This window comes from Zea mays, chromosome 6 (assembly GCF_902167145.1).
Source record: "Zea mays cultivar B73 chromosome 6, Zm-B73-REFERENCE-NAM-5.0, whole genome shotgun sequence".
In the NCBI taxonomy this organism is placed as follows: Eukaryota; Viridiplantae; Streptophyta; class Magnoliopsida; order Poales; family Poaceae; genus Zea; species Zea mays.
Genome location: NC_050101.1, coordinates 162,301,854 through 162,315,353, shown reverse-complemented (window position 1 = coordinate 162,315,353; position 13,500 = coordinate 162,301,854). Strand labels below are relative to the sequence as shown.

At 48.9% G+C, this 13,500-nt stretch overlaps 1 protein-coding gene across 1 annotated transcript; it reads right to left on the bottom strand.

The window, feature by feature from the left end:
- Positions 1–35: 35 nt before the first annotated feature.
- LOC100193990 (uncharacterized) lies at positions 36–2,138 on the bottom strand. The gene is made up of 5 exons (NM_001349842.1): positions 1,769–2,138; positions 1,565–1,633; positions 962–1,039; positions 714–876; positions 36–619 (listed from the first exon to the last, which is right to left on the bottom strand). Exons 1-5 carry the CDS (start codon positions 1,876–1,878, stop codon positions 326–328), a joined length of 714 nt encoding a protein of 237 aa, NP_001336771.1. The 5' UTR covers positions 1,879–2,138; the 3' UTR covers positions 36–325.
- Between the last annotated feature and the right edge of the window lie 11,362 nt (positions 2,139–13,500).

Here is a 13,500-nt window from a genome sequence, read left to right as displayed (position 1 = left end):
TTGAATATGGAGATGGTAAACTACTTAAGATCTTTGTCACAATGTTACCCAAGTTTGCATTGTTCTAGCCTTCCAGGCAATGTCTAAATAACCGTAGTTTCAGGAAACACTAGCCCGATTCAATTAATATATCACTTTCATTGCTTTAGCATTATGGCTGTTACATAGACTTCTCCAGCCGACCTAGATCGCCTGAACTTCAGCACATCACGTCCTTGACACGAGCAGCAGCCAAGGTTTCTTTTTTCAGGCATGCTTCGATCAAATTCAGTACACACGGCAACGCATCACCGATGAATGATGCCACGGTGAGGTGGTAGGTCGGCTAGGCGACCGGCGGCCAGTGTGCGGGGTCCTTGGTCGTGTCGAGGGACGTCGGCGGTATCCACTGCCAGAACGCAGCCGGCGGCGGGTAGCTGGGGTACGGGACGAACTTTCCAGCCTGAGCAAACGCCGCCGGGTGGTGGTGGAAAGATGGAGCGACCGCAGCAGGGTGCGGGACGAAGGGCCCCGGAGCAGCCACCGCGGCGTGGCTGACGACGCCCTTGAGCATCTGCTCCAACCTCTCCTTCTCAGCCTTGAGCCTCGTCTTCTCGTCTCGCAGCTCGGACTTCTCAGCCTGCAGCGCCACATATTGAACCGGCAAATCTATGGAGTAGAGTTCCATACACTTTGGACGGATGGTTGTCCAGGCGTTTTGACAGTTGACATACCTTAAGACTCTTGATGGACTCCTGGAGCGATTCGTTCGATTGCTTAAGCTTCTGGGCCTCGCCCTGCAGCTGGTTCAGGAGACGGGCAGCGTCGCTTAGGATAGCGACTTTGTCGGCCTTGGGTGGCTTGCCGGGTTCCAAGATGGCACAGAGCTCGTTGAACCTGGATATAGGGAATGGTCATACTCGGTGGACATCTTCTCTAGGGTGAAGCGGTGGCAACTGATAGTCTGAACTCTGAAACGCACCTTTCGTTGAGCCTGTCTCGCCGGAGCTTCTCACGGCAAGCCTTGGTGCCGGGTGGCGCGCTGGACTCCGGCCGGGATCTGCGTAGAAGAAAGGGAAACAGGAAAGCACAGCAAATTATGCCCACGGACTTCAGGGGCAACAGAATTGGACTTAGTGTGATGTGGACACTTTTCCGCTTTATTTGGACAGTACAGTGAAATTAATGGGACCATTGAATTCGCACAAGTAGTAGCTCTCAAAGTGGAGTTAATTACGAGAAAGCAAATTCGCTAGACGTGTCCGCAAGCACTGCATCCTTTCTGGACAACCTGAAATCTGTGAGTTTTCTTCTACAGCGACGGGATTGACATGTTTGCCAATTCCTGAACCCCACTAGTTCTACCTCTCGTGTCAATCAGAGCGGAGTACTGGTAATCAAGTAATTTGTATGCCAGATTACTCCAGCACAACAATTAAGGTAATAGTAATACTAGCGACAAACAAGAAACATCCCAACCCATTCGTGATTATATCTCTGCAAGCTCCTACTAGGCATGCGAAATTCGCCAAGCTTAACTTTATGTTGAGGGTCAACTGAAAGGAAGGAAGAAGAGAAAGATTGCCTCTTCTTGGCGCCGGGGTTGTCCTGGACGCCGTCCTCCTTCCTGGGAGCATCAAACCCCAGTATCACGCTGCAAGCACAAACCGAACCAATTAATCAATCAACCAATCAACAGCTACCCAACAACTCACCGGTAAGCCACCAGCCAAGCACAAGCATCAAAGACCAAAGACGATCCAGCGAGAAGGCGGAGAGGCTCCCTCACCTGGAGACGGCCGGGTCGTCGACCATGTAGATGAACTCGGAGCCCTGGATCTCCTCCTCCACCAGCGCGTAGTCGAGCAGCCACCCGCCGGCCTGCCCCGCGCAGCTCATCGGCACCCCCACGCGGCGGCGCGGCGCGAGCGAGCGAGCGAACCAGCACAGATCTTTCGCGGGTCGCGGGGCGAGCACGAGCCCTGGGCGTTGCTTGCCGTGTGTGGATCGCGTGGCGTGCTTGTGCTTGATGAGCCTCCTCCACGCTTTTGCCTTTTGGCGCGTCTAAACAACACGCAACATGGACGGCCTCCCCAATCCCCTTGGCTCTTGGCGAATAGAATACGCCAACGCGGGCGCGTGTTATGTGTTGCACGGCTGGACCCCGGCGAGCGGGCGGATGGTTCCCACGGAATCTATATTCAAATAATCGAAGGAGTCGGGTGCGGTGGGACTACGTGTTGCATTGGCTGCCTCTCAAAAATATGTAGGCTGGAATTCGGTGGTAGCATGGTAAGTATAGATGGTCACCTGAGCTATGCTAGGTGTGTGTTTAGTTTTCTGACTAAAGCTGAGTTCATATTAAATTAGATGTTCAAAATGACTACGAATATTAAATATAGTTTAATTATAATATTTAATATATAGATAAAACTAAAAGACAAAATAAATTCATTAAGCCTAGTTAAGCTATAATTAGCAAATGTTTTCTATGGCATGTAAAGAATCATAAACTAATTATATTTAATAGATTTTCATCTTGCTGTTTAGTCTCATCTATGTAATTAAGTTTATAATTAAACTATATTTAACATTTATAACTAGCATTGGAACATTAAGTAGTTGGCATTACATGTGACAGGAATTAAAACTTAGTCAGAGGATCCAAACACCCCCTAAATAGGTTGATACTAAACACGATATGATCTGTAGTGCTTTGGTACGACACAATCTACATAGTGCTCGTACCAGTATGGCACAATGTTCAATATCGTGCCTAGATTGTGCACACTGAACTGACACAAATATGGCACCACTAAGTAGTTGGCACAATTAAACACGACTTAAACTATATTCACAAAAGGAGAAACAACATACACAAGTACATTAGATTGTGCACGCTGAACTAGGATGTGTAGTCATTGAAATCATTTTTAGTGGCCGATGATCTGGCATTTTTTTTACAGGCCAATGCTATATCGCTAAATACATATTTTTAGCGATCGGTGCCTGATGTTTAATTCTGGTGTGTGGTAGAATGAATTTGTTAGGCTTGCGAGCATTATTTATCAGACCACATGACATGGTAGAAAGTGGGCGCCATGCTACTTGCTCCACATCCACTGACGACATTTAAATATGTGCCATAGGGGTGTAACCTATATAGAGCGTGGTGGCTTTCTCACTTTCTCGTAATCCTTTTGTTAGAAGGAAAGCAACACTAGGCTGACGATCGACATTGCATGTTCATAGTGACTTCACGCTAGATCCACGAATGCTCGGCGTGGACAGTGGACGTTCTCTTTCCGAACCTAACACGTCTGGTCGTCGATCCACGAATACTTGGTGGCGGTCATTTTCTTTATCCAATGCACAAGGTGGCGGTCATTCTCGCATAACCTACAATATGCCGTTGTATACGAATGGAGCATGAGTTTATGAGTTTTCTCGATCTGCACGAGAAGATTTTTTTAATGTAATGTCTGGAGGGTGTTTTATCCCCGCAGATCGAGTTTAACCAATGCACAATTATAACGACCATCCGTGCACAAGAACTGGTTCATACATCATACTTGGTGTCTCATGTATTTGCTCTAAAGAAACTAATGTACATGCATGACTAGTATTTTCGGTTAACTATTCTTTTCTAATTGCAAGGGACGTGGCACTAGTAGAAAAGATCTCATAGCATGCGGCACCCATAAATTATCACTGGCGGTTTCAGTTATCGCGCGCCAGTAAAAAAACGAGGTGGGCCCGGCTTGGGAACCGCCAGTAGAAACCTATTTCCACTGACGGTTATCTTAACTCAACCGCCAATGGAAATATGGCGGTTGGTGTAACAGAACCGTCAGTGGAAACCTATTTCCACTGGCGGTTGGTGTAACACAACCGCTAGTGGAAATACCCTATTTCCACTGGCGGTTGTGTTAAGATAACCGCCAGTGGAAATAGGTTTTCACTGGCGGTTTTTCAAGCCAACCGCCGGTGAACTGTCTGTTATAAATACCCCTCTTCTTCCCCCGACAGTGAACTGTATGCTCGCAGCCAACTTCCATTGGAGGCGATTTTGGAGGTCCAGATTTCACAAAAATATAAGGGGGAGGTTTTGGTCTTCATTTCTTGGAAGAAGGTGGATAAGAAAGGTTGATTTATGTTTCTTTGTCAATTTTTGTTCATTCTTGCTCAATTTTAGCCACATTTTGGATCTAGGGTTTTACATGTGAGAGAGAAGAGTATAGCTAGGTTATTTTCTCTATTTCCTCAAATGAGGTTGCTTAAGATGGTTAGTTTTTGTCTATTCCCTCTCCTTTTTCATGTTTAGTTCTCAAATAAGTTTATCCATAACACATATTTAGTTGCTTAATGAATGGTGAATGTGTTGTATGGAAGGTTGGTTTAATTATGTTTCAATTGTCAGTTATTGTTTATTTTTGCTCAATTTTAACTACATTTTGAAACTAGGCTTTCACCATGTGTTAGAGATAGGTTTGGGTATTAAATTTTTTTGTTTATTAGTTGCTAGGAAAGTTTGGCTTATGTTTCTTTTGCCAAATTTTGTTCATTTTTCCTCCATTTTAGCCACATTTTGGATATAGGGTTTCACCATGTGTTAGAGATAAAGTAGTCTAACTACTTTTATTGGAAGAGATAAAGTAGTCTAACTACATTTTTGGATATAGGGTTTCACATTTTAGCCACATTTTTGGATATAGGGTTTCACCATGTGTTTTATGTTAATTTTTTTGCAGGTGATGATGGAGAGCATATCCTGGATGTATAACTTATCAAGGCTAGATCCATCATACATATCTGAGGCCCATAAGTTTATTGTTGTCGCTAAAAACCATGCTTGGAGAACAAAGACAAAGCACATATATTGTCCATGCATGGACTGCAAAAATACTGTTGTATTTGATGACACAGAACAAATCATATCTCATCTGGTATGCCGAGGATTTGTGAAGGATTACATAATTTGGACAAAGCATGGAGAGGGTAGCTCTTCGCCTTATACAGCTGGAAACCCTGCGAACATCGACGACAACTTTTAGTTCGTTCACGAGACACAACAACCTCTTCCACAGAGCGAACATGTAGTGCCAAATGTTACTGATCATGGTTACGCCGGAGGAAATGAACGTGAAAGAACCCATGTTCTGCCAAATGTTATGGACGAGGAAGATGCAGAGTTGTTAGAGGCAATGTTGCGTCGTCATACAGATCCATCGATGTTCTTCATGAAAGGTATGGAGTCCCTGAAGAAGGCAGCAGAAGAGCCTTTGTACGACGAGTCTAAGGGCTGTACCAAAGAGTTCACGACGCTCCGGTCTGTGTTAAAGTTGTTGATGTTAAAAGCTAGACATGGTCTGTCTGATGCTGGCTTCGATGCGTTCTTGAGTATTGTCGCAGACATGCTTCCAAAGGAGAACAAAGTGCCTGCTAACACGTACTATGCAAAGAAACTAATCAGTCCACTCACTATGGGCGTGGAGAAGATCCACGCGTGTAGAAATCACTGTATCCTTTATCGAGGTGATGATTATAAAGACTTGGAGAGCTGTCCAAAGTGTGGTGCAAGTAGGTACAAGACGAATAAAGACTATCGAGAGGAAGAGTGTGTTGCATCTGTGTCTAAAGGGAAGAAGCGAAAGAAAGCCAAAAAGAAGACTTCAAAATCCATGAGCAAAGAAAAAGAAGAAGTAGACTATTATGCGCTCAAAAAGATTCCTGCTTTGGTGATGTGGTACCTCCCCGTCGTCGATCGATTGAGGTGTTTGTTCGCTAACCCCGAGGATGCCAAACTTATGAGCTGGCATGCTTCTGATGAGCACAAAAACGATGGGAAGCTTCGACATCCAGCCGATGGGAAGCAGTGGCAAGATTTCAATGAGAACCACTGAGACTTTGTCGATGAACCAAGAAATGTTAGGTTCGCACTGAGTACTGATGGAATGAATCCATTTGCTGAAAGGAGCAGGAAGCATAACACATGGCCAGTGATCCTCACCATATACAACCTTCCTTCATGGTTGATGCAGAAACGGAAGTACATTTTGCTAACCATGCTTATTTCTGGACCTACACAACCTGGAGTTGATATGGATGTATTTTTAGAGCCCTTAATGGAGGATATGAAAATATTGTGGGTAACGGGTGTTCAAATGTTGGATGAGTATCGTAAAGATTCATTCACGCTGAGAGCAATTATTTTTGTTACGATCAACGATTACCCTGCACTCTTCACATTATCAGGCCAGTTTAAGGGAAAGGTTGTGTCGGGGACCATAATTAGGGGTACCCTCAAGACGCCTAATTCTCAGCTGGTAACCCCCATCAGCATAAAGCTGCAGAGGCCTGATGGGTGCGATTAAGTCAGGGATCAGTCCATACGAGCGACTCGATCACGCCTCGCCCGAGCCTAGCCTCGGACAAGGGCAGCCGACCCCGAGGGATTTCCGTCTCGCCCGAGGCCCCCCTCCAACGGCGGACACATCTCCGTCTCGCCCGAGGCCTTGCCTTCGCTAAGAAGCAACCCTGACTAGATCGCCGCGCCGACCGACCAAGTCGCAGGAGCATTTAACGCAAAGGTGGCCTGACACCTTTATCCTGACACGCGCCCCCCGGCAGAGCCGAAGTGACCGCCGTCACTTCGCCGCTCCACTGACCGGTCCGACAGAAGGACAGCGCCGCCTGCGCCACTCCGGCTGCAGTGCCACTTGACAGAGTGAGACTGACAGGCTGTCAGGCCCTGCCAAAGGCACCATAGGAAGCTCCGCTCCGCCCGACCCAGGGCTCGGACTCGGGCAAAGCCCCGGAAGACGGCGAACTCCGTTCCGCCCGACCTAGGGCTCGGACTCGGGCTAAGACCCGGAAGACGGCGAACTCCGCTCCGCCCGACCCAGGGCTCGGACTCGGGCTAAGACCCGGAAGACGGCGAACTCCGCTCCGCCCGACCCAGGGCTCGGACTCGGGCTAAGACCCGGAAGACAGTGAACTCCGCTCCGCCCGACCCAGGGCTCGGACTCGGGCTCAGCCCCAGAAGACGACGAACTCCGCTCCGCCCGACCCAGGGCTCGGACTTGGGCTCAGCCCCAGAAGACGACGAACTCCGCTTCGCCCGACCCCAGGGCTCGGACGCCGCCCTGGCCTCTGCCGAACGACCTCCGCCTCGCCCGACCCAGGGGCTCGGCCTCGGCCTCGGCCATGGAAGACAGACTCGACCTCGTCTTCGGAGGAGCCTCCACGTCGCCCGACCTAGGGCGCAGGCCAGCCACGTCAACAGGAAGCGCCATCATCACCCTGCCCCGATCCGACTCGGGCCGCAGAGAACAAGACCGGTGTCCCGTCTGGCCAGCTCCGCCAGATAGGCAACGATGGCGCCCCGCAAGCCCTGTGACGACGGCGACTCTCAGCTCTCTTACGGAAGCAGGAGGACGTCAGCAAGGACTCAACCGCTCCGACATCTGTCCCTCCGCCAGGCTCCGTTGCTCCTCTGACAGCCACGACATCACACCAGCTGGGTGCCAAGATCTCTCCGGCTGCCACATTGGCATGTACTTAGGGCGCTAGCTCTCCCCCGCTAGACACGTAGCACTCTGCTACACCCCCATTGTACACCTGGATCCTCTCCTTACGCCTATAAAAGGAAGGACCAGGGCCTTCTTAGAGAAGGTTGGCCGCGCGGGGACGAGGACGAGACAGGCGCTCTCTTGGGGCCGCTCGCTTCCCTCACCCGCGTGGACGCTTGTAACCCCCTACTGCAAGCGCACCCCACCTGGGCGCGGGACGAACACGAAGGCCACGGGATTTCCACCTCTCTCACGCCCGTCTCCGGCCACCTCGCTTCCCCCCTTCGCGCTCGCCCACGCGCTCGACCCATCTGGGCTAGGGCACGCGGCACACTCACTCGTCGGCTTAGGGACCCCCCGGTCTCGAAACGCCGACAGTTGGCGCGCCAGGTAGGGGCCTGCTGCGTGTTGACGAACAGCTTCCCGTCAAGCTCCAGATGGGCAGTCTCCAGCAACCTCTCCGGCCCGGGACGGAGCTCCGTTTCGGGAGTCTTGAGTTCATGTCCTTCGACGGCAGCTACGACATGATACTCCTTCCACCGCCGCGCGACAACGACAATGGCGGCCGACAACCCGTCCGCCGGCGGCGGAATCGACGACATCTTCCCCGCGTGGTGGAAGAACAACATTCGAGCTCGCCCCGTCCTCTCCCCCGCCAACGGAGGAGGAGGCGGGGCAACCAAGGCCAAGCGGGAGGCCGCGCTTCGTCGGCTGTCGAGCGAATCGACGTCCCCAGCGCCCCAACGGGGGGCGCGTCGGGCGTCGACCTCGCGTTTGAGACGAAGGCGAGCGCCGTCCCCCCGCGACACGCCAATCCCGAGCAAGTGGACGACGCCAGCGCGCTCGCGGAGAGCTTGCAGGACGTCGCCCTCGTACCTGAGACGGCGGTGCAATCAGTCCCCGACGTGACTATGTTGCTGCTCGTCGACCAAAAGGTACCGACCGATTCCCATCCTACGTCATTTCGACTCAGCCTCAACCCGCCCAACGACCTCGCGTTGGCGGGCGCTCTCGTTGAGGCGAGTGCAACCCCTCTGGGGTTTCGTATGCGGTCGCCTTGGGACCGGTTGACGGACGTCTCGACCTACGGGCCTGTAGCATCCCAAAAATTCAAATCCTGAAATTTTCTCAAACTCGCTCTAAATTCAAAATGAATTTCAAATTTCATTTCAAAATGTTTGTTTGCGAGTTGATATCAACAAATAAAGTATAGTGGTCTATATTCTCTCTAAAATCCTCCTCAAAATATTCTACAAATATTTCCCCAGTGATCCTCCTCAAATTCTTTCCAGAAATATTGCCCAAATATTCCACCAATATATCTCCAAGTATTTTCTTCCTAAGAAATACCTTTATAATCATTTTTCAAGTCCCTACAAATATTTCTTCGTAACTTTTCTCATGCTCATACGTATACGTATGCCTCCAGTGTCATACAGTGAGCTCTACAAGCTAATCTCACTTATACAAGACAAATACATGCTAATCTCCCACTAATTCTCTCATCCTCCCACTAATCCTCTCATCCCTCCCCCTAATCCCCCACCATGGCTATAAATAGAGGGGCAAGGGCCTCCTCTCATCCCACCCCAAGCCATTTCATGGCAACTCTCTTCCCCCCCCCCACACACACCCACTCCATGTTTCACACAAGCACACACTAGCACAAGGATCGTTCGATCGTTCTTCGATCGTTCGTCCCCTGTTCTTAGTTTGTTCGTTCGTTCGTCCGATCGTTCGATCGTTCGTCCGATCGTTCATGGTTCGTTCGACCGTTCGTCCGATCGTTCGATCGTTCGTTCGTTCGTTCGTCCAAATAATCTTTTTCCTACCGTTATGCTGCCGAAATTCCGATCGTTCGTTCGTTCGATCATTCGATCGTTCATCGTTCGTTCATAGTCTCTATTCATCGTTCATAGTCCCTATTCATCGTTCTTCCAGATAATCTTTGTCCTGCCGTTATGCTGCCGAAATTCCGATCGTTCGTTCGTACGATCATTCGATCGTTCGTCCGTTCGTTCGTCCAAATAATCTTTTCCTGCCGTTATGCTGCCAAAATTCCGATCGTTCGTTCGTCCGATCATTCGATCGTTCGTCCGTTCGTTCATAGTTCCTATTCATCGTTCATCGTTCGTTCATACGACTATTCACTATCACTATTCACCATTACTATTCACCATTACTATTCATCGTTACTATTCACATACACTATTCATCATCGTTACTATTTATCATTACTATTCATTATCATTACTATTCATCGATGATATCTATAATTTCTTTTCCATCGCCACTATTCATCGTTACTAATCATCGTTACTATTCATCGGTCATCTAGTCATCCCAAATTTCAACTACTCATCCATCATGTTGTCCAGTCCACCTAAGACTAGCCAGACCCATGTTCCAGTCATACGAACTCCGGTGACTATGATTTTCCTTCCAGTAGGGAACTTCCCATCTGGTCACCCATCCTAGGTTTCTCCAAGTTGAGCATGCTTTACTTTGAGATTCCTTCGAACCAGGCTTCCAAACTCAGATTCCAATAATTCTCGTTTCTAAATTCTTATCAAACTATTCCCTATCCAACCATGTCATCCCTTAAGCCTGGTCCATATTCCAGAAAAACTCCAAAAATACTCTTGTCCTATATTCTGCCTATAACTCTCCTGTTCATACTAAGTCAGACGATTCATTCGTCACTATTCTCACCAACAGTGAATTTCACTGTGCTACACCACATACACCCAGCTATAAATACACCCAGCTACCCTCTCCCTCTCCACACACACTCAACACCCTCAGCCAAGGCAAACACCCCACCCACTCAGTTACTCTGCTCTGCCGGCTACACGCATAGTGTCGCTTCGCCTCCAGTCCACCCTCCTGGTAAGCACCTCCGCTCCACCACCAGTAATATCACAACACCACATGACACAGATTCTACTCAAGACTCTACCCATCCATATATCACTATTCTTACCACTATACTAAATATTTGTTGCTATACTTGTTGGTTTATATGTTTGCTTGTTCATGTTGCATAGTTATCAGAGCGTTCGTGTCGTCTCGTGGAGGCCAGATCTGCAAGTCTACGCCAGGCGGTGGAGCCAGAAGCCAGTTCCGCGAGCTCCCCTTCCCCCTTCGCCGAATAAGCACGGCAAGCTCACTGGATCCCTTTGATGCATAAATTACCTATGATTTTTCAACCACAACCCTCAGCCTGTTATTTTATGCATGATATGATTTTGAGACAAGTTATTATGGCCACCCAGCCGCTTGCCGCAATCAATCCTTAATATATTTGTTACAAATGATTTGAGAAAGGGTGTGAGTTTTCAAAAGAAAATGCTTTTCAAAATGTGTATGATGAAGGGTTTTCACCCTTATCACCTTGTGAGTGGGATAATCAGGGACTCCCTGGTTTAGGGGAGGGCCTAAGGTGATGGCTCAGCTGGTTTAGGCGTGAGCAGAAGGATTGTCCCCTCGTATAAGGACCGGTTTGTCATCTTCACTACCTGTACTCTTTATTAGTACAACCACTCGAGACTGTGTGGGCAGTCACTCAATCTAAACTCGTACGGTCCAACCCCAGGGTTATGAAGGCTGGGGAGCACCGGGAGGATAAGGAGGGGGAAAGTTTTGTCCGGTTTGGACATGGTGGTGGCCTGACTCCTTCCGGATAACCGTTAAGGTTAGGACGTGCGGGGAAAGAAAGAGAGTCGGATTCGGATCTCACTGATCATGAGATCGCAGAGCCGGACTAGTGGGTAAAGTGTACACCTCTGCGCAGAGTTTGAAAACCTATTCGAATAGTCTGTGTCCACAGGAATAGACGAGTCTGGTATGGTATGGCAATTAATGTTTTGTTTTCCAAAAAAGAGATGCTTTTGAGAAAAGTGGTTTCTGAAAAGGTTCGGCGGTTGAGCCGTGAGCTATGGTGGACGGGAAGTCCAGTAGCTGTTTTTGAAAATGAAAACCAGTGGGAACTGCTGAGATACCTGGATGGTTTAGTCCAGGGGATTTTGTTATAATACTGAAAAACTTCCTGCTCCTTTTGGAGAGGATGCGCTTTGCAAAAATACAAAATGTTTTTTCAAAACAACTCTGCATAAAATATTGCTGTTTCTGCAAAATATCCTGAGCTCCACATATTCCATGCATTATATCTGATTTCCCCATTCCGCGGGTGAAGGTGGGCTGCTGAGTACGTTTGTACTCACCCTTGCTTATTTGTTGTTTTTCAGAAAAAGGAGATCGGGTAAGAGTTACGACTGTTCCCAACCTTGCCTGTGGCTGTTGGACCGCTGAATTGCTTCGCTGCGTATATCGGGCTGCTTCAGCCCCACTCTGATGATATGTCCCGAGTTGTGGACCAACTCTTAAAGTTGTTCGCCACCTTTATAGGTTTGTCTCGTTTAAGCAGATCTGGAATCATCTGATGTATAAATGTGTTTACTAGCCTCCTGGGACTAGTAATTGTATCACATTTGAGTCCCAGAGGATTGGGACGCTTCAGGTGGTATCAGAGCTGTTAGGTTGGCCGCAGGACGTAACCCTTAGCCTGATCAAAAGTTTTTGAGTCCAAACTATTTTCTTAAAAAAAATTCTTGCTCTCATCCCTTCATTTCAAAAATGTTTTCCCCCTTTCCTTCTCTCAGAAGTCAGATGGAGGTTCAGTGCCAAACCAGCTTCTGCCAGAATGAAGATGGTTTCCCCAAGTTGCTGAGAGCATGCACAGTCCGCCTCGGAATCAGGAGCCAGCCAGAGTATGATGGTCGTGAGTTCGTCGAGCATGGCACAGAGAAGTGTGTCGTGACTGTATATATTGGATCCAGTCCACACCATGTGGAATGGAGTGTCACTGCTGCTGGGCACAGATTCAAAGACACCTGCCAAGTTTTCGCTCGCAAGGCATTAAGGGCCCTGTGTCAGATCTACGAAGAAGAAGTGGCCGACACTCCGCTCAGATTCTTTCCGCCCTTTCAGAGAGACTGTCCCGCTTGGATGGCCAGGATGCGTGCATTGGAAGGGCAACAGCTGCTTGAGGATGACCCCACAGTCGTGTACCTCACTGCATACCTGCTCACCCTTGATGCACAATATGATTTCTTGGCTCGGCACCACCGTCAGATGATTGCCCGAGCAGAAGATGTAGAGAAGCGCAACCGTCAGCTGCATGTGGATCTCACCACAGCTCAAGCCCGTGTAGCTGCCTTGGACAGTCGTGAAGCCATTGCTGTTGAAGCCCTGAAGCAAGCCAAGGTGAGCACGTCCAGAAGTTGATGGAGGCCTACTTGGTAACCCATAACCAACGTAGAGCCGTGCGGATCCAAGAGCCCGCTCCATCCAACCCAGTTCAACCCAGGAGAGCTGAAGATCCCCAGATTCTTGAAGGTCACCCGGTCTCTACCAGAGGAGAAAAGAAGGCTTGGGAACTCCTGGAAGGAGCCATAGTCTTGGAAGGAATTCCAGTCTCCCCTAAGGCTATGGATAAGCAAGAGCACCCCGAGTCCTCCCAAGATCCCCCGCCGGAGTTGCATGAGCCCCTCACCATGAAGAAGATTCCAGCACCATCCCTTGAGGTCAAGGAAGAAGCTGCAAGCACCCCGCCAGCACCGCCGCCCTCTAAGGAACTAGAAGAGCCAGTCCAGCTTGAAGAAGAGTTCGACTCCGTCTTGCCATCTCAGTTGCCGCCAGAAGAAGTCATCAACATCAACTCCCTCTTAACCCATCCAGGAGATGTCTCAGATTGAAGTTGTGTGCAAGCCTTGCCAGAAGAGAAGTTGTCTGCTCTGAAGTTAGTATGCCCAGTCCTCTGCATGCATTGGGTAGTGAAGTTTTTCTTCACTTTGGCTAGAGCCCTGCATGTATGAGAGTTAATCGTGTAGTCCCGTGCTTTGAAAAACTCTATTTGTGTTGCCCCCTAGGGCATTTCAAAATGAATTTC